Raw genomic sequence first — 24,795 nt, 5'->3', positions numbered from 1 at the left:
ACAAGCAAACATCATACTTTACGGGTTATCCGACCTTTTCAAGTAGGGTTGTCCAATTAAATAAGCCCAACCGATCATTTTGTATTGTGGTTGCAAAACCAGTTTTAGTAAATCAGTTCGAAGTTCGATTACACACACAACATGTCGCGGTGATCTGTGTTTTCTTCCTCCCCAACTGGCCCAATGGCAAAATAACCGGCCTTTATGGATTATCCGGCCTTCTCAAGTAGGATTGTCCAATTGAATATGCCGAACCGACCGGCCCAAGAACGCAATTAGTAGCCATGTGACCGTCTTTACTTATATATAATATATGACTCTAGCAATCAAACCTTTACTTCAGTTTACTTAAGTAGGTCGCTTGTCTTGGTGTAATGCCATCAAGTAATTTTGTCTTCACATTGGTGAATTCTGAGATTTGCCACTCTAATTATTTTTTTATTCATATTGTTTGCAATGGTGAAAATACATCTTGTTTCACATATTTAACTAATAATGTTTGTCCGTTTCCGGGTGAATCCGATCTGTATTCGTAGTCCAAAGCTATTGGAAAAACCTTGTCATGTCAGTACTTGTTAGTGTATAACGACCTTCGGTATATGTCCATCGTACCCACCATCTATCATATTGTGTTGTGACTTGCGACTAGGTGTTAAAAGATACACCTAGCTTGTCATCGTTTCTTCAACATCAACATGATGTCTCAAGTACTATTTGAATAATAGAAAAAGGTAAATATACTTTTGGATGTATGTAAAAGTTTAGATATCATACGCATGGTAGTTGAAAACTCTACTTTTTTTGAACGCAAAAAAATGCTCTGAATTTTCTATGGTTTTCCAAGGTTCATTTAAATGATTTGGTTACTTTTTATTCAAACAAAATGCTGAACATAGTATGTCTTGTAGGGCCAACATAATGCAGGTCCCAGTAGCAGCCGATGAAGGACAAATAACGATGTGAAAAAGTTAGCTAGATGAAGCGCGCGCGGGCGGTTAAAAATTCTAGTCCTGTACGCGGGGTGCCAAAAAAATTGGTTCACTAATTTATCTCTGCATCGGCCGCCACGCGATAAGCTATCCCTAACTCTCCTCGTCCCCTACTCCGTGCGCGCCGCCCCACATCCCCACCATCTTCGTCCCCTCATCAAGCCTCCTCCACCGAATACTAACACGCTGCCGTCTGGATCCGTAGAGTCTTCTCTCCTAGCAGCGCATCGCCGCCAAGATTTCGTCCTCATCTAGACATGGCCTGGATCCCCTAGTCGGCGCACCAACGACACGGATCTCGGTGAGGAAGGCGCCAACAGTCAACAGGCGGCGGTTTTAATTGGGGCCCAATAATTCGTGGGGATTCAGATCTCCATCAGATCTTTCTGCAATGGATTACGGTGAGTCGAAGTCCTTTTTGTTCCTTGTCCATCTGCCATTGCGTGCCTTTGTCACATCTCTGTTTTCCTTCGATGTTGGTATTGCTGGGATGCGAGAACGTTGGAATATAGGACTAGGAGAGCAGGTCGTCCCCTTCTGCGCCCTTATATGCATGTAAGGATTCATCTAGATGTGCCAATCTCCATGCCCGCGTTCAGAACATGTATGTCAAGATGAGCTAGGTGATTATCTCCGTTCACCGCAACTGCTTTTATTTTTTAGTAGAAAATTGGAATTTCATTGGCAAGTACGTTTGGGAAATTGCAGTGTCTTCGGCGACCAAAATGTTATTTATAGGTCGGAGACCTATCCTGGAACAGTTCGCCGTGTTGCTAGTTTGTTGTCCCGCGGCCGCCGGACAAGTTCGCTCCACCTCCGTCGTCCCTAGTTCTCTGAACTGCCACCGCTTGACAAAGATACTGTAATCCTTTGTTCTCCTATGTGCCCTCCCTCCCTCATCCTGTCCTGATCCTCATGCGTTCTTTGCTCTGTTTCCTGTCATATGTATCAGAGCCGAGTTCGAAGTGAGATTCTGGTCAAGAGACGTTCTTGTTTTATTTATTGTTTGATTGATTGGTCTACATCGGTCAATTTAATATTGCTAGTGCAAATATTGGTAAATTAATCTCGTTGTTCTCTAGTACTAAGGACATGCAGCATATAGATCTGTCAATTCTATCATGGTTCACAAATTGTTCAAGTGTTCTGATTGGTCAATTTAATCCGCTGGCAATAAAATTGCATATTTAATTGGTATCACTTCTGTCATTGTAAGTATTTATCAGGATATGCATGTTTAGCATTCTCCGTGGTAATTAAGTTGGTTGCTTTTTGTTGCATCATCATTAGGAACAATTCAATTGGAACTCACAAATTCTTCATGACTGCTAGGAAACAACTTCAAGATTCTGACACTTATGGTTTAGTCAAAAAGGTCAACAATCGAAAAGGTATACACATCTTATTATTTTATCATTTCTGGCTATTCACATGGTTCCTGTATATGTTCTCATAAGTTAGCATGCACATTCATTCTGTTTGGTAGCTAACCAATTTAACTCTTCAAAGGTTATATGGATTAGCAATTTCTTAGTTAACTTATCTACCATTTTGTACTTGCTTCGGTGTGGTCATTGCTGGTCAACAACATTGTGTTTCCCCCTTTTATTTATTTTTTTATGTTAGCAGTAAATAAAGTTCACTAACGTCAACATGTTCTCATCAATCAAAACAAAATGCTCCAAATTAAAGATGCTACTTATGTGCATCTTAATCAATACATTAACATGGTAGTTTCCATTTACTCACCGAGATTTGTTCTCCATTATCATGCACATGAACTAGTTATTGTTGTGTGTATTCCAAGAAAAGCATGGTTCATCCTTCTAGTTTATGATATTTTTTCTTTTTCATTTCAAAGTCTCAATTGTGTATCTGTGTTGCTCTTGCAGGAGATATTATAATGGCGTTAAGGATTTTGATGGTTTGGACCGAATTTTCAAGAGGTGGAAGGATCGTGGTTATAATACCAGTAATAAAATGAACTATGTGGGCTCAACAATTCTTTGTGGCAGACGGAGAATCTAATATTTCTTTAAAAATATGGAAGATACTGATGTACTCGTAGAAGATCACATATGCATGAAGATGTACTATAAGTTGTAAAACATGTGCATGTGATTTTTCGTTCAGATTTGTTTCATTGTGAATAATGTACTCGGTTGCTCTTACTTTGAGAAGTTATAATATTGATATTTATTTATTGTAATGCATATGTTTATATTTGTATCAGTATCTTGATATATCCAATTTATGAGTTTGTTGTGCTTCCATAACTCTTATATTTTATTGGTGCCAAGTATTATAATTTTTTTAATTAAATGAGCATGTGCAATTATTTATTGGATAACTATATTCCATAAATTAAGTTCCTAATTGCATGTGTAATAATAGAAAAATACGTTCATTATGATGCAATACTAACATAATAGTGTTACTGATGGTGCTAACAAATGTGTTATTAATTATGTTACTATTAGTACAATATTATGTTACCACCGATATTCTACACTACATGAAAATGTTACTACTTGTGTTACTATAGTTAAAAAAGTGTGTTACAATGCGTTTGGTAACACATAATTTGCATGTTACTACAACAGAATTTGTAACACAATTTTGAACATTTGGTAACAATTACTATGTGTGACTTGGGACACCACCTAGTAACACGGCCTAATGGAACACATTCCAAAATCTGTTACTAAATGGCCTAGTAACACTGTTTTGGACTTGTAGTAACACAAGACTGTGTTACCAAAGCTCTGTCATGTTGTAGTGTTACTAGTAGAAACAAGAGCTTTAGTTTCTTTGCTCCAAAGAGGTTTTGCACCGAATTTGGCACGAACTGGTGCTAAAGGTTTCATTAGTACCGATTCGTGCAGTCTGGACGTCCAGGGGATCAGCTGCGGCATTAGTACCGGTTCGTGCGGGACCTTTTGCACCGGTTCGTAACACGAACCGGTGCTAAAGGGTTGGTTACGAACCAGTGCTAAAGGGTTGTCGTCAGCCGCGAACCCTTTAGCACAGGTTCGTAACACGAACCGGTGCAAAGGATTTTGCTCCCACGCTCCCCACCACCCCCCCCCACCCCCCTGGATCGCTTTTTTAACACTGTAAAATAGAAAAGAAAATGATAGAAAATTCAAAAAATAAAATCTTTTGAGATTCTTGTATGTTATGCAACCTACTATTAGGGAAAATTAACAAATTTGAATTTTCACTATTATTGCAAAAAATGTTTGAAAATTGGTAAAATCGCATTAACTTTTTCATACGACGTCGAACAAAATGTATAATATATCAAAATCATTGTGGGAAAAAGTTACATCCGATTTCACCTGGATTTACCCGGTTAGCTAATTTGTAGATTCTAAAAATTCCAAATAAAAATATGAAAGCAGGAAGATTTTAGTTTTTTCCAGAAATTTAGGATTTTATATTTTTTTAAAAAAATTAAAATTAAAATTAATAATTGCATCATGTATAAAGATTACTATTACGTTTAGCAAATTATAAGATTTTCAAATTTTTAGGTTTTAGGTTTGGCAAAAAAAATTAAAATTAAAAATAATAAAAATTACAACATTACTTTTGTTTATTAAAAAATTATTTGAAATTCGAACAATAAAGAAATATGACATCGACCGACATGTTAATAGGATTGATATGGTACTAGTATCACATATATGTCGCGCGAAGCACTTGGATGCGGGATGAAAAGAAACTTGAAAGTTAAGCGTGCTAGTGCTAGAGTAGTGGGAGGATGGGTGACCGAGCGGGAAGTTTGAGCACGAGTAAGTAATTGGACTAGAGATAAGGGTAGTTAGAGATTAAACTTGTGAAATAACTAAAATATTAGAAATTTTGAAAAAATAAAAGGAAAAAAGAGGGAGTGAAAAATAATTCGAATTTTTTTTACGGTAGCTGGGTTCTACCGCGGCAGCGTTTTGAGACATTTTTCTACCGCGACAGACCCTTTAGCACCGGCTCGTATTACGAACAGGTGTTAAAGGTCCTCCCGCTCGGACGGCAGCCGCCACGTAGTGCATCCTTTAGCACCGATTCGCAACTGAATCGGTGCTAAGGGGGGCTTTTGCTCCGGTTCACAATCTGGCGCATATGGCCCAAATGAACCGGTGCAACAGGCCCGTTTTCCACTAGTGTTTGCATTTGTTGGATTTACACGTAGCAACGCACCGGAGTATTGTGCTAGTATTTATACATCTTGGGATCCTGCCTGTCTTGCGAGAAGGATCGTTGTTCTCAAGTTAACTACTCCAGGCGATTCTTGCGGATGATCCATGTTACTAGGGTGGTGATCCAGGATCATCCAGTTTCGCATATTGAGGCTGTGATAACTGCATGCCAGGCAAAAGGAGGCACGCACCTTGATTCCTTGAAGCGGGTCTGGGACACGACGAGACGTGCAGCCCGCACTCTCGCGGGTACCATACCAGGCAAGATGAATGTGCCCCAGCGCGCGTGCGTAGTGCTAGACGCGGCGTTGATCCCGTCGGTCGCTGGCCGTACAATATATGTCAGCTTGATACGACGGAGACACTGCAACGCTACCGGGTGGCGGCCACGGCCAGGTAGATACGCGGAGAGGCCGTACTGGATATTGCTCGCCACCCGCCGGCCAAGGCGAAAAATATGATTATCTTCGCATGAGTAGTAAAAAGATTATTTTACGACAGGTGCGCAGGGCGCGCTGCCTCCTGGCGGAGGGGCAGGAATTCACCGGCGGCAGAGGATCTCAGCCGTCAGATGCCCCCATCCGCCTTCACATCATCGCAGCACCGGCGCGCGCTCCGATCACTCCCTCCCTCCCTCCGTCAGGCTCAGACGTAGTAGTACACCGTACATACGGCAGGAGCCAGCGAGCCAGCCAGCGGCGTACCGCAGGTGGCTCAGGCCTAGGCCCCTAGCGGATGGAGGTTCACGCCGCGGATTCTCATCGTCGCAAACTCACTCGATCACCCACGGCCGAAACCCTCCTCCGCTCCTTTATGGTTCAGTGGTTCCATCTTTTTCCTCGTATATCGCCTTTACTGAAACTGATCCACGTACCCAAATTTAGATACCATCCATGGCCGATCAAGATGGCACCTGGAGCCTCGTTTCCGCCATAGCCCACGCCCGATATCCGGGTGATTCAGACAAACCGGAGCTTGACGCGTTTAAGGCAAAGACAAGGGCATGGAGGAGGCGGCGGAAGCAGAGGCTCACGCGGCCATCGTCGAGGAGCATGAGCGGGCGTTCCTCGAGTCGCTCCATCACCAGCCGCCATCGGCGACCCATAGCGGCATATAGACCTGGCGGCAATAGGGGCGGAGACAGGGGGGCGAGCAGGGGCTAGACCCCCCCCCCAACGATCGGCCCCCTCATCATTTTGCTGGGCATAGTGATGGTATATATGCGCTGATATGGCCGTATTTAATCAGTGTTTAAGCCCAAACCTGATACTAATCTCTAATCTATACGCATCGAAGCCCAACCGGCAATAAAAAAAAGAGCCCATCTAGCATCAGTCGTTGGGGTCAGGAAGCCTAGATCGAAGTCCTGATTCCGTAGTCCGTTCCTTGGCCTCCGATGGATTGATCGATATACCCAGCCGCATACTCCGTACTTCGCTAGGCTGGCGGCGGCGGCGCTCGACAGCTTCAGGCCGGGCGCTAGAAGACCGCTTAGCCCCAACACAGACGCGCTTCCACCATGAACCATCCTAGCCTCGCTGTTGATGCTGGATGCCACGGGCAACAGAGGTCCTCCAACCTCCATACAGTACGTTGATCATCGCCGCTAATCTGATGAAGTACTCAATTTCAAAGGTACGGATGTTGACATGCTGCCACTGGCAGCTAGGATACTGAAGTGACCGGGAGTGAAGCCAGGAAGGAGAGCGCCGCCACCGTCGCTGCTGACTCGCCGGCGGAACGTCGCGCGCCAAGGCCATGGACTCGACGGCTTCGCACCCGCCGGGCTTTTCCCGCCGCTGGGAGCCTGAGGGCAGCCCGTCCTTCTCCTCGGCGTCGCCTCGCCGCGGTGACCATGTGTCGGGGATCGGCATCTCGTCCGCGTCCTCCGACGGAAGTGTTGCGGCGCCGCGCGCGGAGAGGGTGGAGGTGGCGCAGCCGGAGGTAAGAGGCCGGGTGAAGGACCGGCTCGGTTGGGAGCAACCGCCGCCATCGAAGAAGTCCATGTGGAGAAGGAGGGTGGAGGCCCGGAACGCCGCGGGGCTGGCAGGTTGGGGTGCCCCGGCGCCGGAGATGGAGGGCCTGTGCTTCCGGTGCTTCGAGCCGGGGCACAGGAAGAGGGAGTGTACCAACAAGGAGGTGTGCCTCCGTTGTTGGCAGCGTGGCCATCCGGCCTTGGGTTGCACCAGGCCTCAGAGCCCATCGTCGGAGGACGAGCTCCGGAATCGGGCGCTTGCCAAGATGGCCCGTCGGCGTTCGCCGGTGCGCGAGAGGGAGGAGAGGCCCTTGAGGAGAGGAGGGGCGTTCCGGTGCCCCAGGGCCCGCTGCAAGCGCCGCCGTCGCCGCCGCTCCCGCCGCCACCACCTCCTCCCCCGAGGACGTCGCGGCTTCCGCCTATGGAGGACTGGCCCCCGATCTCGGTGGAGCCGTTGCGGGTGGAGGCGCAGGGACCGCAGGTTGAGGAGGTTCTGGAGGAGCCGCAGCTCTGTCTCGTGAGGAGTACGGCTGTCATGGGGGACCTGGAGCAGCGGCTCCGGTTCGCCATGGTGGCGTCGGTGGGCGGGCGGAGGCCGCCGGTGACATGCGCGCAGGTGGCGGCGGCGCTCAAGTGGAGGGGTGTGCCGGAGAACGCCATGTCGGTGCACCTGTTTGCGCCTGAGGACTTCATCGTCATCTTCGCGTCCGCGGAGCTGCGCGACCATGTCGCCTCGAGGCCGCCGGTGCTGGTGGCGGGAGCGCCGCTGTGCTGGAGACCGTGGAACCGCCAAGGACAGGCTGAGCTCGTGCCCATGCTTACTAGGGTGTCGCTGGTCCTCGAGGGGATCCCGCCGCACGCCTGGGACATCTCCGTTGTGGAGGACCTCTTGGGCAGGAGCTGTGCTGTGGAGGAAGTGGCGCCGGAGACGAAGGATCGGTCGGATCTGGCGCTGTTCAAGCTCACGGCGTGGACTTCGCAGCTGGAGGCCATTCCGGTGGCAAGGAGGCTTGCAGTGCCGGAGCCGGCGGTGGGTGGTGATGGGCAGGCCCGTTCGTCGGCGGGGGTGGTTCGTGAGGGTGCGCGGAGGGCGTCACCGAGGATTAACACCTTGCAGTACAGGGTGCTTGTGCACATTGCACACGTGGAGGAGGAAGTTTCGCCGGACGCGCGGCGTGGTCAAGGCCCGCGTGATGAGAGCTCAGGAGGCTTCCAGGGCAATGGCCCTAGCGGAGGGCCAGGAGACGACAGCGGTGCTGCGAATCGGAGGTCTCGAGATCTTGCATGGCAGAGGGGAGTGCCGGACCGCCGGCGAGGGCCGGGTGGCTTCGTGCCGCGCGAGCTTGGTGGTGCGGCCATGCGTCGTGAGCTTGGAGACGATGCCGACGTGGCGACACCGGAGCCTTTCGTTCCAGGCTTGCCTTGCATGGGAAGCCCGTCTCCCCTGGTGGAAAAGTGGTCAAAAGCGGGTCCAATGGCTGCCGCTGACATAGGACTGGGGGGCCAGGACGGAGCCAGCGACCCGTTGGGCGGAGCTGCAGGAGTGCGGCCTGGCGTGTTCCAGCCGCAACTGTTGACCAGGCGTGATGATGCCACGAGGGAGAAAGGAGTGGTCGAGATGGGTGCGGACAAGCTGCTACAGGAGTCGGGCGCAGTGGTGGGGCCCAGTTCGGACAGGTTGGAAGGGCCAGTTTGGCAGGATGCGGTGGAGACACTGCCTTCTACCGAGCAGGATCCCGAGGTGCGGGACTGCATGGGAGCCAGGCTGGAGACGGGCGTGGAGGCCAATCCGGAGGTGGAGGCCTCTCCGACAGGTTCGGTGGTGGGGTCGAGTGTGGGGGCCAGGGAAACGCAAGGAGCTGATGCCCCAGGTTCGGCGGAGGATTGTTCGGTGGAGGGCCATAGGGCTGGGGTTTTTTCGGTTTCGGTGTCGATTCCAGAGAGGCCGCATGCCCAGGCCCAGCCGGAGTTGATGGAGAGAGAGCTCAGCTTCTCTGAGGATGCGGGGCTGGAGATCTCACCGTGTCCGTCATACACAGGGCCCAATAGTGACATGCAGTTGGTGCCTAGGAAGGGTGGGCATCAGGAGGCAGTAGAGGAGGAGTTGGGCGAGCATGATAGCTTGGAGGTTGGCATGCTTGAGCAAGAGAGGCTTGAGCTGCTACGAGTCAAGAGGTTTTGCGCATCCATTCTGAAGACGCTCGCGCCCCCGTTGTTGCAAGAGGTGGAGAGGGCCACCAAGCTGAGGGCAGAGGCGGAGCCTTTCACGCCCAAGAGGGTAACGAGGAGGACCGTGGCATCTGGTGCCACCACGCAGGTCAAGAAGGCCTCTGCGGCTGAGAATGCGCTTCTCAAAGCGCTTGGGATTTGCCCGGAGAACCTTTCGGCTAGTGAGGAGGACTTGGCGCGGTTCCGAGGCCTCTTTGACTCGCCGATACGCGACTCACACCTTCGTGTTCTTGCGTCCATCTTCGGGAAGGAGCTTCCGACGAGCTTCACGTCACAGGAGTACTGCCGGATGGCGGTTGCGGCGCATTGAGGCGCTAGAGGGAGGGGAGTGTCCACAGCTTTTATGGATAGCTCGCTGGAGTTGTTGTGCTGGAATGTTCGAGGTTTGAACGATCCAGCCAAGAGGAGTGCGGTGCGTGAGTTTGTAGCGACCTTGAGAGTTAGCTTAGTGTGTTTTCAGGAGACTAAACTGGATGTAATGGATGATTTTATCGTAATGCAATGTCTAGGGCCATCCTTTGATGGTTATGTCTTTGTGCCGGCGGAGGATACCCGAGGAGGGATTTTGCTCGCTTGGGACACTTCGGTCCTGGAGGTGGATAGGGTTACCCTAGATCCGCATGCGATAACGGGGGAAGTCATCCCCCGTGACAACAACAGGTGGTGGCTAACCACCGTGTATGGGCCGCAAACGAATGAGGATAAGATGGAGTTCATCAGAGAGATGGAGGAGAGGAGAGCCTTGTGCCCTGGACCTTGGTTGGTCCTGGGAGATTTCAACATGATCTTACATGCGGAGGACAAGAATAATAATAGGCTCGACCGGAATATGATGGGGAGGTTTCGACGCTTTGTGCATGAGCATGAGATGAAATACTTGTATTTGCATGGGAGGATGTACACGTGGAGCAACGAGAGAGAGAGCCCTACGCTCACCCGCATTGACCGTGCCCTAGCTTCAGTAGACTGGGACTTGGCACACCCGGACGCCTTCTTACAAGCGTTGTCGTCCTCGGTGTCCGACCACGCCCCTCTCCACCTAGGGTTGAGCGGGGCTGTCAGGCCCAAGCGAAGGTTCAAGTTTGAATCCTTTTGGCTCAAATTGGAGGGGTTTGATGAAGCTCTTAAGGAGGCTTGGAGGTGTAGCCCAGGGATCGTTGATCCCTTCAAGCGCTTGGATGCGCTGTTCCGTAACTCGGCGGAGTTCTTACAGTCCTGGGGACAGAGGAGGGTTGGGAATGTAAAACTTAAGATCGCCATGGCAAACACGCTGATCCTTAGATTTGACGTGGCGCAAGAGGAGAGAGCGCTATCACCAGCGGAGACCTGGTTGAGGAAGATGCTAAAGCAATCGGTCCTAGGGTTGGCGTCCCTCGAGCGGACGATTGCTAGGCAAAGATCTAGATTGAGGTGGCTTAAGGAGGGAGATGCCAACTCAAAGTTATTTCATGCGGTCGCAAATGGGAGAAGGACTAAAAACTACATCGCGTCGGTGAGGGTGGGCGAGACGCTTGTGACGGATCAAGAGCGGAAAAACGAGGTCTTTACGGAGGCATACATGAACCTCTTGGGAGCCATTCATAATAGAGAGCATGCCATTGAGCTTGACGACCTGGACATCCCCATGTTGGATTTGCACGAGTTAGAGCGCCTCTTCACTGAGGAGGAAGTTTGGAGCATTATCAGGGAGCTTCCTTCGGACAGAGCGCCGGGGCCGGATGGCTTCACAGGAGCTTTTTACCAGAGGGCCTGGCCGGTTATTAAGCCAGACATCTTGGCGGGCCTGCTAAAACTTGGAGTGGGAGATGGAAGAGGGTTTGGTAGACTGAATCGAGCGCTGATCACTTTGATCCCCAAGAGACAGGATGCGATGGAGATCAAGGACTACAGACCTATTAGTCTGGTCCATAGTTTCTCAAAACTGTTCTCCAAGTTATTGGCGAACAGGCTTAGAGGGAGTTTGGGAGAGCTTGTGAGCATGAATCAATCGGCATTCGTAAAGAAGAGGAGTTTGCATGATAATTTCGTGCTGGTGAGACAAGTGGCCAGGAAGATCAACTCGCGGAGGGTTACTGGAGTTTTACTCAAGCTTGACTTGACGCGAGCCTTTGATTCTCTGTCGTGGAGTTTTCTGTTTGAGGTGCTGAGGAGAATGGGTTTTGGGGAAAGGTTCCTTAAGTGGCTTGCGGTGCTTCTTTACACAGCAAACACTAGGGTTATGGTAAACGGAGTGCCAGGGGAGCGCATAGTCCATGCGAGGGGGCTGAGACAGGGGGACCCTACGTCGCCCATGCTTTTCGTGATAGCAATGGAGGTGCTGTCGGCGGTCATTAAAAAGGCCGTGGAGGGAGACCTGTTCTCCAACTTGGCGGGCATTTCGCCGCTTCAGAGGATATCCATATATGCGGATGATGTGGTCCTTTTCTTCAAACCGGAGAGACGGGAGGCGTGGGCGGTCAAGCACATCTTACACATCTTCGGAGAGGCGTCTGGGCTTAAGGTCAACTTCAGGAAAACCACGGCAACGCTCATTAGAGCGAGTAGAGAGCAAGAGGAGGAGACGGCAGAAATCCTGGGATGTGAATTGGCCCAGTTCCCTATAAAGTACCTTGGGCTGCAGTTAGCGCTTAGGCCCCTCACAAAGGCGGAGTGGCAACCCCTGTTGGACAAAGTCATCAAGTGTGTGCCGGCTTGGCAAAGAGGTCTCATCAAGAAGGAAGGGAGGTTGGTGCTTATAAACTCTGTGGTCTCAGCGAGGGCGGTTCACCAACTGGTGGTGGCGGAGGCACCGAGATGGGTGCTTGAGGAGATAAACAGATGGATGCGGGCTTTCTTCTGGGCCGGGAAAGATAGAGTGACTGGAGGTCAGTGTCTGGTGGCCTGGGAGAGCATGTGCAAGCCCAAGGTGGCGGGAGGGCTAGGCATAAAGTGCCTCCGGCTACAGGGGCTAGCCCTACGGGTGAGATGGTTGTGGCTCAGGCGCACGGATCCAGGGATACCTTGGCAAGGCTTGCCGGGGTTGCTTGACAAGGAGGCAGAGGAGGTTTTCAGGAGTCTATCTAGCTTCTGCATCGGGGACGGTCGCAAGACACTCTTTTGGAGAGACCGCTGGATCAATGGGTTCACGAGCGGGGAGCTGGCACCGGAGGTGGAGGCCAAAGTTCCAACGAGGCGGAAGAACACGCGAACGGTGGCGATGGCCATGGAAAACAATCACTGGCTCGAGGATATCACAGGGGAGCTCACTTTGGAGGGGGGAGCCCAGTGCATCAGGCTTTGGGAGGCGGTGGACACGGTTCAGACTGATCTCACCAGGCCGGATCTTATCAAGTGGAAGGGCTCGGCCACAGGAGAATACTCTGCAAAGAGTACTTACGAGATGCTTTGCAAGGGGTACACGAGCTGGAGTATGTGTGGGCCTGTATGGAAATCCTTTGCGCCCGCAAAATGTAAAATCTTCGCTTGGCTAGCATTGAAGTACAGGCTTTGGACCTCAGATCGGAGAGCTAGGCATGGCCTCCAGGAGCACCCCGACCCATGTTATACATGCCTTCAGGAGGAGGACACGGTGGATCATATACTCACTCAGTGCCCGTATGCGAGGCAGGTATGGTTTGAGGTGCTTCGGAGCGCTCGCCTCAACATACAGGAGCCGGGCCTGGGTGATAACTTGGAGAGTTGGTGGTCTGTGGCGAGGAAGAGAGTGAGGAGGCTTGATAGGAGAAGGTTCGATTCTATGGTCATCATCTCAGCATGGACTCTTTGGAAGCAAAGGAATGCGAGGGCGTTTGGGGATGTGAGGCAGCAGAAGGACCCCATACAGATTTTGGCGGCCATCAGAGACGAGTTTCATCTTTGGGAGCTGGCAAGGAGAGGAGGGAGTTCACAGATAGCGCGAGAGTAGGCTTAGGAAGGAGGGAGGGTGGGAGAAAAGTGTGAGTGGGTTTGGGCACTGATGTTTGTATCAGTTGCTTCTCTTGTATATTTGACTTCTACTTCTATAAAAATAAGGCACGCTTTGCGCGTGCTCTCGAAAAAAAAAGACATGCTGCCACTAGCTTTGTTTTATTGGATTACGCCCTAGTAGTACATTTAATTAGTACACCAAACTAATCATATTACTGAGTTAGTATTTGGTTCTACTAATTGTTAAACATCGTCATATAATAATGCTATAAAATTTCTCTTGCCTTGAACACTTTAGTTCACAGAAAATTTTTGATTATAATTGATAGCTAAAAGTATGAGTTTATTTTTATTTCCTTATCACTTACTATGGGTATATCATACTAAGTTATTAAAACACCGATTTTGTCATTTCTCGTCCAATTAGCCTCCAAATATAGAGAAATAGACAAGTTTCACATGAAAATACTGTAAAAAAAGTTGATTGGGACCATTTACTATGTGCCAAAGGCTTTCAAAAAATATTTTTTCCAACTCACCCCCCCTATGTCCAAATCCTGGCTCCGCCCGGCAACCAATGCCATGGTCGACGAAGCGAGGAAGCAGCTATGGGAGTCGTATGAAGCCCTGCGCTGCGCGTCCTTGGGGTGAGGATACCGCCGCCGGCAGCCTAAATCTTCCTCAACATTGGCGAGGACAAGGACAACGACGACAACATCAACTTCGCTGACATCGACAACGCCAAGGGCTTGGGCTAGTGGAGAAAGCATGAAACAATTAGAGGATGGGCACACCTCCAAAAAAAAATTGCACTCTCAAATTGTGATTAAAATTTGCTAAATATGTAATATATATGTAGCCAATATTTTTCCTAAACTGAGGATAGAAACTTTTTCTCAAATTTTGGGGTGGGCCACGGCCCATTAGGCGCACCCTGTATGTACGACCCTAGCATGGGCGTGACGAATAAGCAACTGGTGTTGCTCGCGTAATTTGAGAGAATTTCGAGGGACGCCAATCGCCGCTAGGTCCTGGCAGCTGAGGCGCAAGCGTGTGTCGGAGAGCTCGCCATTAGGCAGACGTATGAGTTTTTGGCCCTGACGGTGAATCAGCGCATGATGCACGTGGAGGTGCGAGCGGCGAGGCAGCGAGAGCAGCTGTGGGTGGACAAGGAGAACCGAGAGCAAGGTGAGCCTCGCGGATGAGCTCTAACGGCGTGAGGCTATCAGGCACGCCGACGGCCAGTAGGCCGCGTGACGATGAGTAGATACAACCGACTCTAACCATCTATCTAAAGATCGTATATTTAGCCAACCAATATTAATGGGAATTTTTTTGCTTATTTTTTTTTTCAAGGATACACCCTGGAAGGTGCATCAAATTTCATAGAAGAAGAGCCAAGATGGCCGAACAACGCCAATGAAGGCAACCCGATACAAACACGACGCCACACGGATTACAACACAACCCACACCAGCCGAACGACAAACTCGCCTTGCACCGTCCAGAGGAGAAGATACACTAAGCTACTAGACCGCGTCACAACCGAGGAAAGGAACTCCGGGAAGCCAACTCCAACTTCGAGATAGCACAAGCCAACGCACCGCCCACACAAAAGTGCCCAGGAACGGCGAGTGAACGGCGGGGTTGAACCAGATCAAAGGAGGCGTCGACCACGAAGAAGTGCCGCCAACGGTGTACATAGAGCCCCGAAAGCCCAAGCTCTGAGCGGCGGCCGCCACCGACTCCAAATGGCGCACCGAGGACTCCCGAACCATCTAGGCGACGCCTCCAAGGAGGAAAATGACACAGCCGTGCCGCCGCCGCCCGATCCGAAGACCGGATCAAGGTTTCCCCCGATGTTCGACGCACGGAAGAGCGAGCAGCACCATGGCGACGCCTCCAACAAGGTGACGGCGCCCGCGGGCATCGCCGTCGCCAGCTTACGTAGGGATTTCTCCCCGGTCCTGCCGCCAAATCCAAGCCCGTCGGAGAAGCGCCGCAAGGAGCCGCCTTTTGGCCACACCACCGTCGAGAAGCAACGCTGCCGTCGTCGGAGAGGGAGGTGCTGACCTCCGCCTCACCGCACGAAGAACGGGGACTGGAGGGTGAGGCTCCAGCCCGCCGCCGCCCGGCCGGCCGCCGACACCTCCATGGTGCCCAGCAGCCGACGACTGCAGGCGTCCACGCGCCGGCCTGCAGCCACGGCGGGCCCAGAGATCCCGGCCGCCGCCGCAGGGGACGCTCCCTCGCCGGGGAGAGCAGCGCCTCCGCCGACCCGAGATGCGTCGATCGCCGGCATCCTGCAGCTCCTCGCCGCCGAAGCGCCGCCGCGTCCCGCATCGCCGCCGCCGGAAGAGGAGGCTGCCACCGCGCGAGGGAGAGGCCCCGCCGCCGCCGTCACCGCCCGGACTTTGCCCGGCGGGACCTCTGGCGGCGGCGGAGGAGGAGGAGCGGGGGGTGGGAGCCTAGGGGTTTTTTCGGGAGCGGGGGCGCACGGTCATTTCTCATGTCACATCATTTTTTTGCTTATTTGAGTCACTGCTTGACAGGCTCCAAATCTAGGCAGGTGGAGACGCAAGCTAATCGCGCCGTGTCATGGATGCATTGGCGGACTAAATTTGGGACATCGATGCATCTCGGTGAATAGACCGATCTTTTTAGGGTTCGTCAAACCAGTGGGTTAGAAGTAGACTGTTTTTTTTTCATGCGTGAACAAATGGTTCGTTTGAATCGTCGCATCACTCACCCATGACCTTGTCCTCCTCCGCTCTTTTCTCTTCGCCTCTATCCTCGTGTACCAACATTGCTGAAACTGAACCACATACTCCTTCATACCGATTTACAGGGTAGTTGTATTTTTCAAAGAAGAAAGTTTAACTACTAATTTAGCCAATAAAATATAAAATATATATCACAAAAATTATACTTTATTAATTGGTCATGGGTGATATATTTTTTATGGGTGATATATATTTTATATTTTATTAATTAAATTTATAGTCAAATTTTTTTTCTGGAAATGCTTAATTGCCAGACCGGTACGGTGGGAGTACCAAAACCCCTCTCTCTCTCAATCTAGGTCTAGGAGAGTAGGACTGCGGTCAAATCTGAGAAATCTCCACTCGCTCCACGAGGCAGAGATAGAGGCCCAGGAATCTTGGCTGCGACTGCGGTGCCCCACGCTGCTGCTACTCCTACCACTAGCCTCGACTGAAAACTGGGACGCGACTGTATCACTGCAAATCCAAATGGTGAAACAGTGAACCCGGTTACGTGCAGCAAATCCTACTGTACAGTAGTATTCAGGAGAGTATCTTGAGGAAAAAAAAGATCCTTTTGGCAAGGCTGGCACGAGTCCAAGGAAACAGACAAGGAAAGGCTCAAAGGAGTAGGCGCCGGGACGCTGGACGGAGAGAGGTAGAGGCACTTTTGGTGGTTGCAGGTTTCCAGTGAGATAGTAAAATAGAGTGGGGGAAAAAGTGAGGTGAGCTGAGTGAAAAAAGGTAGAGTAAAATTTAGTAAAATCAACAGCGGGAGCAGGAGCCACACATGGGCACAGCTTTGCCAGCGCGCTCCGGGGCGAGCAAGAGGAGGAGAGGGAACTGGCTCCTCTAACGTTCAGAAGGCAAGTCAGGAAAAACAACGAAGCAAAGTCAGGAAATTGAAGTATTAGTACCCTATTATATACACTAATTAATTACTATAGGTAATTACTGTAGTCATAAAAAATTAAACTAAATTTTATTATACCATAAGTTGTGTACGTATGTAATTAATCTAAATACATGGCCAAAAAAATTATTATGAAATGTTTTTCAGTTATTTTAGCCTTAATCAAATGGTTTTGAAGAAGCAAAGTTAGGGACCTGTAGCTTGTCTAACTTTCCTTCTACAAGTCAGAGGATCCAGCTCCGGAGGAGAGAGGCCCTCTGTGTCTGCGTTGTTTGTTTAAGCCGCACTGTTTCAGATACAGTAGCCGGCCGGGCCTGCAGCTGCAGCTACATGTGTTTTAAATTGCTTTTCCCGCTGCCACTTTTGCCTGCTACCGCCACTAGTATATTTCCCTACACAGAAACTTAGATGATGTGCACATGCCCTCCATCTACACACCGCCCGATCATCACTACACCACACATGGGCATGGACATGGCCATGGAGTAGAGCTCGCCTCCGCTCCGGCCCGGTCTCCGATCTGCTCCACCTGCCTCCGGTTTAAACGGCCTCGGCATCTCCATGATTCACTTACCAAGCCATGGAAAGTTTTCGAGCAAAAGTTATCATTGTGCATGCTTTCGTTATCTTTGTTCCAGTTGCACATGCCACCTTGATTAAACCAACCACTCGCCTTTTGTTTCAACTTTTACATCAACATTCAACATAGAGATACTCCTAGTGTAGTAAAACAAGATAAGAACCTGTCTAGGTGAACATTAATTTACTACTGCAAAGAACAGGCAGCAGTAACGCCATGGACAGAATTCATTTCATGTGTTTTTTCCTCTTCATCATCATCATCACGGTTGAGAACAAAGGTGAGATCGAATGTGCTTATACAACAAGAATCAAATCTGAGAGTTGAGTGGATAGCAAAAAACATTAGACAAAATTTACAGGGCAGGAGCAAGATGAATGGTGGTGGGAAATCTACCTAGCCAGCTCCTAATAACAACCACCACAAAAATAATATGCTAGTATCATCATCTCATAATTTGATTGTTTCTCTTTCGATTTCTGGATCTCTTGTTCAACTCAAATCCAAACTAGCTATCTCAAACTGTTCTTTCGATCTGCTTTTTTTTTCTGCAAAGGAAATAGGAGTACTACCAGTCTACCACCGAATCCTAGAGGCTACTGCCTAGTCCCTACGCTACGCCTAGCCTAGTCAAAACAGGGTTAATTTCATTTGCTGGAGACAAGATCTCTGCAACTCACTCTGCTGTTTCCGGCGGGGTGGGCGGTCTTCCGGCCGAGCGACGACCGCAGCCTCGCCGCCGCCGCGTCCTTGGCCGCCACGTCCTTCTTGTCCTTGAAGAACCCGAACGACGGCCGCGAGCACACGGGCACGTTGAGAACCACCGGCGTGGAGTAGGACCGGTCCATCACGCGCGACCGGGACCGGAGGCTGGAGTGGGCGCTGCCGGCGGGGGAGCTGGAGCTGCGCTCGAGCCCCTGGAACACGATCTTGCCGGATGAGTTCATGCGCGGGGAGTCCACGGACGCCACGGAAGGCGGCGGCGGGGTGGCGGGGCGGCGACGCGCGGGGCTGTGCGTGGCCCGCGGCGGGGCGGAGCTGCTGTGCGAGGCTCGGGGTGGCGCGGAGGCGGGCGGGTGGCAATGGCGCTGCTGCGGTTGGGAGCGGACGAGGCGGATGCGCGGCTTCGGGGCGAGGTCCACCGAGTCGACGGAGTGGCGCGGGAAGTCGTCGTGGTCGTGGGCGGAGGAGGAGGACGAGGAGGACATGGAGAAGCGGGAGGAGGCGAGGGAGAGGGATGTCTCCGAGTCGGAGCTGTCGCGGAGGAGCGGCGCCGCGGAGAGGTCCGACGCGCGGCCGCCGGACCGTTGCAGGAGCAGCAGCTTCAGTGACCTGGCCGCCGAGGAGTTGGACGCTCTGGACGGGGTCGCCGGCACTTGCGACGGAGAAGGCGAAGTAGACGGCGACGCTGGCGGCTTCTGCGGGGTCTGCACCTTCCTGAGCCTGAGCAGCTCCCGCCAGCGGCTCGAGCACGTCGGCGCCTTGGGGGAGAACACGTACGGGTCGAACGCCTCCGGCATCGAGGGCCGGAGCGTCCTCACCAGCTCAGGCGTCGCCGGGATCTCCGCTGCTGCAGGCGCGCTCTGCGGCTCCCGCTCGGCCTCCGGCGCCGCCTCCGCGACGGGCTGCGGCCGGAGCGGCAGCAGCTTCCCGTCGGCGAACAGCTCGTCGGCGGGGAGCATGGTCCCCGACCCGCCGAAGCTGAACTCGAAGTCGATGAACTCCTTGGACACCGCGGCGGCCTGCTCCGCCTTGCAGGCCGACACCAGCCCGTGATCCGCTGCTGCCGACGAGGAAGCAGCGGGGGAAGCAGAGTCGCGGCCGAAGGAGAGGCGCGGGCCGAGCCAGCCGTAGGACATTGCGGCCGGCGAGCTAGTGGCGACGGCGGATGCCATGGCGTGCGGCGAGGCGCATCCAAGGTCGGCAGGGCCGGGGTGGCGTACACTGGTTACTGTACTTGGCTGTTGCGGCTGCGGGCTTGTGGTTGTGAAAATGGCGAGACAGGGACAGGGGTAAAGGCGCGCGTATATATAACCCGGGACAGTAATTTCCCTGACAATGCGGGCCCCATTCCCTGCATTAGCCAATCGCACGCCGACGCGTTCGCCGTCTCTCTCGTGCAGATGGGGAGTTAATCTCCGGTTAATATTTTTGACGGGAGGTAGGTAGCGCCACTGGATTGGTACTTGTACGGGTATACGTACAGTACACCATTATATATAGAGAAAAATGGTGTTGCTTGTGTCTGCCTTTGGAGTATGGAGGCAAGCGTTGCGTTAACAAACAAAACACTCTGCATGCAGCTGCAGTGGTAATAATGTACACTAGTCCTAGCAAAGTTGCACTTTGATCGCCCCACGACAAAGCAGATCTACTTGCGCAAGCGGCAACCTGATTACAGGCTACGCTACAAAGACCAGGACTGTTCCGGTTACAGCACTTGTCTTTTTTTTTTTCTTTTTGATATCATCTCCAACAAGTACTACTAGTAAAAAAACTGAATTTTAGGACATAGAAGGCAAAAACAAAAGGCTCCAACATATTTGATTATCTCAGTTCTAAATGTAAGTCTTTTTTTTATAAAGCTTGTTAGTTTGCTAAAATGGCTTAGAGCATCTCCACTCGCCCCCTAAAGACCCCCAAAACAACTTTGGAGGATGCCCGATCAAAAGTCTCACCCAGTCGGCCACATCAAAGCCTGTTTTCGGCTGACACGAGCTGTTTTCCCGTTCAACGCTCGGAGTACTCACCCAACACAACGTGGGGGAGGGGGGCTAGCGGGGGCGTCGAATGGAGGTGAAAAGCGGACCAACATTGTTGGTTGTGGAAGAGAAAAAAAAAACCTCTCCATTCACCCATTTCCCTGACCAATCCACTAGATCACCGCCGGCACCACCCCTCTCCTCCTTCGTGTTTCCTGTCGTCGAAAAGGACGAGAGGCCGAGCAAACACACCTTCGACCCTACGACGTTGACAAGTAGCCCCCGTTCTGCCGTCCAAATGCGTCCACTAATAGTTCTGCCCCCCCCCCCCCCCTCGCGATTGTCTTACCCGCGAGGTGTTCGGCAATTTGCCTGGTCATGGATTGCGATGATGAGGAGATCGTCGCCAGTCTGCTAGAGGAAGAGCCCGATGGTGTTGCCGTTGTCACCGACAACGAGCATATGAAGATCCTCTCTTGTCTCATAGGCATGTACACATGGGATTTCAAACCGTGTCATCGAGGCTCGAGGTCGAGCGGCGCAAAAGCAAGAGCAAGTCGAGGCAGAGGCTGGAGTGCTACTGCATATTAAACGCTGAATACTTTGTCGATGATCCACTTCACGGCGATGTGGTATTTCAGTGTCATTTCTGGATGTACCACAAATTGTTTATGAAGATTGTCTTGGACATCAGGGAGTTTCCGCAGCGCTTCGCCAAGCTGCCGATCGAGCTTTACAACACTAGCAAGAAATCTTGAAACGTTGGGACTCAAAGTGCAGAGTGCGTAGTCTAGGAAGCAATTTTCTCCACGAGGGTGACTCGAGGTTTATATCGAACTCTTGGGGAACTGGGCAAAGAGATATCTCTCCGTCTCTTCTTCTAGCCATCCTGCAAAGTAAAATAAAACCTTGTGTCCTCAATTTTACCGTGTGGTTGTCAAGCACAAGGTTTCCCGTAGGTAAATAAAACACAAGTAGTAATAAAACAAGTAAACTAGAAAAAATAAAGTAACTAAGTAAAAAACAGTAAAAGGGTTAATTGTTTTCGGGGATTTGCATGCAAGTAGGAAAAGTAAATACTTTTGTATTTTCGGATTAAAATAGTGCAGCAAATAGAAAACTAGATAAAGCAATATAAAGATGTTTCTCATGATAAAAAATTAGACCAGGGTTCATGGGTTCACTTGACTATTCTCTCTTTTAAGTTGTAGTGGGCAATAACAATTCATCAATGAGATATGAAGATACAAAATAATAACATGTGAAAGATACGCATTCATATGGGCATCACGTCCTAACATAGAGATGATGCAACACATCTCTCTCATACTCCACAAGAAAAGAAAAAACTCAATCTTGTATTGAAAATTAACAGAGCATATCGATAATTACTTTGACATGATGATTGAATATCAAATATCCTACCTTGAACAAATAAGATCATTATTTTTTTCACGTGATGAACATAGCACATGCATTCACTTTATCCCTAATGAGGTACCAAAAGAAAAGAAAAAGGCAAAACCATAATAGATAATGAATTTTTTGTCACTGTTCAAGCACTAAAACCATGCTACTCCATCTAATACACACATCACCCCACACACGCTCTTGCGTAAAAGTTGGATCAGAACAAATACTTAAGAACGGGGTACATAATTGATGCATGTAAACTGCATACATGAACTTTGTCCATCATCATATTGAATCTCCACATATTTGCAACATATATGATGATAATATAATGTCTTACATTGATTTATGGGGATTTATCAACGATCCCCTTTATTTGGTTTATAACTCTGCAGAACAGGAAAACCCTATTTATGTATTTTCACTTTCAGAGACCAATACGGAGTCAAATTAACATGAGATTTTTGAAGCGTCATTTTTTCATCGGGAGAAGCACCCTCGAGCATGGGAGCAGGCCTAGATGGGCGAAAGAATCAGGTCAATTGGACAATCGACGGTCGAAAGATCATGGGTGGCGTATCCTTGGGCGCGCCACCTTTGCTATTTTCGTCTTCGGGCCCATCCAGGTTCGGATGCGATACCATTCCAATTTTTAAGTACCCCCACAATATTTGAATCTGGGTAGGGCTTAACTGGAAAATTATGTATGTTAGTACGGGTTCCCTCTGAACAAGCGTCATAGGGGTTATGCCGAGGCTGCCTCCGTTGAAAGTGAAATGACGTGAAATGAGGTGAATGTCCGACCCAAGCCCTTTGCAGTTCCCAGGATGGCGGTTTGCCATGGCTGGGAGGCCAAACTCATAGGGGGAGGTGCCTGTACTAGGGTATGTAATTGAAAGGTTATGATTGGTAGTCCGTGATGCGCGTAGATGTACACGTCCGTTGGGAACCCCAAGAGGAAGGTATGATGCGCATAGCGGCAAGTTTTCCCTCAGAAAGAAACCAAGGTTATCGAACCAGTAGGAGCCAAGAAGCACGTGAAGATTGTTGGTGGAGGAATGTAGTGCGGCGGAACACCAGTGAAACCGGTGCCAACGTGGAACCTGCACAACACAATCAAAGTACTTTGCCCCAACGTAACAGTGAGGTTGTCAATCTCACCGGCTTGCTCGAAAACAAAGGATTAAGCGTATCGAGTGGAAGATGGTGTTTGTTTGCAAAGAACAGTAAGAAAAATGATTGCAGTAGAATGTATTCAGATGTAAAAGAATGGACCGGGGTCCACAGTTCACTAGTGGTGTCTCTCCAATAAGATAACTAACATGATGGGTGAACAAATTACAGGTGGACAATTGACAAATAAAGATTCAATACATACCAATGATGATTACTATGTGATTTAATCAGGGCATTACGACAAAGTACATAGACCGCTATCCAGCATGCATCTATGCCTAAATAATCCACCTTCGGGTTAGCATCCGCACCCCCTCCAGTATTAAGTTGTAAACAACAGATAATTGCATTAAGTATGGTGTGTAATGTAATCAACACAAATATCCTTAGACAAAGCATCGATGTTTTATCCCTAGTAGCAACAACACATCCACAACCTTAGAACTTTATGTCACTGTCCCAGATTAAATGGAGGCATGAACCCACTATCGAGCATAAATACCCCCTCTTGGAGTTACAAGTATCAACTTGGTCAGAGCCTCTACTAGCAACGGAGAGCATGCAAGAACATAAACAACACATATATGATAGATTGATAATCAACTTGACATAATATTCTAGATTAATCGGATCCCACCAAACACAACATGTAGCATTACAAATAGATGATCTTGATCATGTTAGGCAGCTCACAAGATCTAAACAATGATAGCACATGCGGAGAAGACAACCATCTAGCTACTGCTATGAACCCATAGTCCAAGGATGAACTACTCACGCATCAATCCGGAGGCGGGCATGATGATGTAGAGCCCCTCCGGTGATGATTCCCCTCTCCGGCAGGGTGCGGAGGCGATCTCCTGAATCCCCCGAGATGGGATTGGCGGCGGCGGCGTCTCAGTAATGTTTTCCGTATCGTGGCTCTCGGTACAGGGGGTTTCGCGACGAAGGCTATATGTAGGCGGAAGGGTAGGTCAGAGGGCGACGCGAGGGGCCCACACCACAGGCCGGCGCGACTAGGGCTTGGGCCGCGCCGCCCTATGGTCTGGCCACCTCGTGGCCCAACTTCGTTATCCCTCCGGTCTTCTGGAAGCTTCGTGGAAAAATAGGACCCTGGGCGTTGATTTCGTCCAATTCCGAGAATATTTTCTTTGTAGGATTTCTGAAATTAAAAACAGCAGAAAACAGCAACTGGCACTTCGGCATCTTGTTAATAGGTTAGTGCCGGAAAATGTATAATAATGTTGTAAAGTATGTATAAAACATTCAAGTATTGTCATAAAAGTAGCATGGAACATAAGAAATTATAGATACGTTTCAGACGTATCAAGCATCCCCAAGCTTAGTTCCTACTCGCCCTCGAGTAGGTAAACGATAACACAAATAATTTCTGAAGTGACATGCTACCAACATAATCTTGATCAACATTATTGTAAAGCATATGAGATGAATGAAGTGATCTGAAGCAAAAGATTGCTAACAAAGATAATGACTAAACAAATGAATCATATAGCAAAACTTTTCATGAATAGTACTTTCAAGACAAGTATCAACAAGACTTGCATAAGAGCTAACTCATAAGCAATAAATTCTTAGTAGAATGCATTGAAGCAACACAAAGGATGATTAAGTTTCAGCAATTGCTTTCAACTTGTAACATGTATATCTCATGGATATTTGTCAACATAGAGTAATATAACAGGTGCAATAAGTAAACATGTAAGGATCAATGCACACAGTTAAAACACAAGTGTTTGCTTCTAAGATAGAAAGGAGTGGGTAAACTGACTCAACAATAAAGTAAAAGAATGGCCCTTCGCAGAGGGAAGCATGGATTACTATTTTTGTGCTAGAGCTTTTGTTTTGAAAACATAGAAACAATTTTGTCAACGGTAGTAATAATTCATATGTGCTAGGCATAATACTTCCTACAAGTTGCAAGTCTCATGCA

The 24,795-nt window shown here is 49.7% G+C and overlaps 1 protein-coding gene and 1 long non-coding RNA gene across 2 annotated transcripts; one reads left to right on the top strand and one right to left on the bottom strand.

Moving 5' to 3' along the window:
- Positions 1-1,320: 1,320 nt before the first annotated feature.
- On the top strand, positions 1,321-2,973 carry LOC124685857. Its single transcript, XR_006997634.1, has 3 exons — positions 1,321-1,390; positions 2,322-2,380; positions 2,882-2,973. It is a non-coding gene; the product is annotated as an uncharacterized LOC124685857 (long non-coding RNA).
- A 15,227-nt stretch (positions 2,974-18,200) lies between these two features.
- Positions 18,201-19,448, bottom strand: LOC124685831 (serine/arginine repetitive matrix protein 1-like). Its single transcript, XM_047219865.1, has one exon. It carries the CDS (start codon positions 19,446-19,448, stop codon positions 18,201-18,203), a length of 1,248 nt encoding a protein of 415 aa, XP_047075821.1.
- Between the last annotated feature and the right edge of the window lie 5,347 nt (positions 19,449-24,795).

Source organism: Lolium rigidum, chromosome 2 (genome assembly GCF_022539505.1).
Source record: "Lolium rigidum isolate FL_2022 chromosome 2, APGP_CSIRO_Lrig_0.1, whole genome shotgun sequence".
NCBI lineage: Eukaryota > Viridiplantae > Streptophyta > Magnoliopsida > Poales > Poaceae > Lolium > Lolium rigidum.
Note: the sequence above shows the minus strand (reverse complement) of the source record. Positions and strands in the feature narration are given on the sequence as shown.

Bases quoted from the DNA above. Each gene is read 5' to 3' on its own strand.
- LOC124685831 (XM_047219865.1), bottom strand. From the start codon at position 19,448: ATGGCATCCGCCGTCGCCACTAGCTCGCCGGCCGCAATGTCCTACGGC.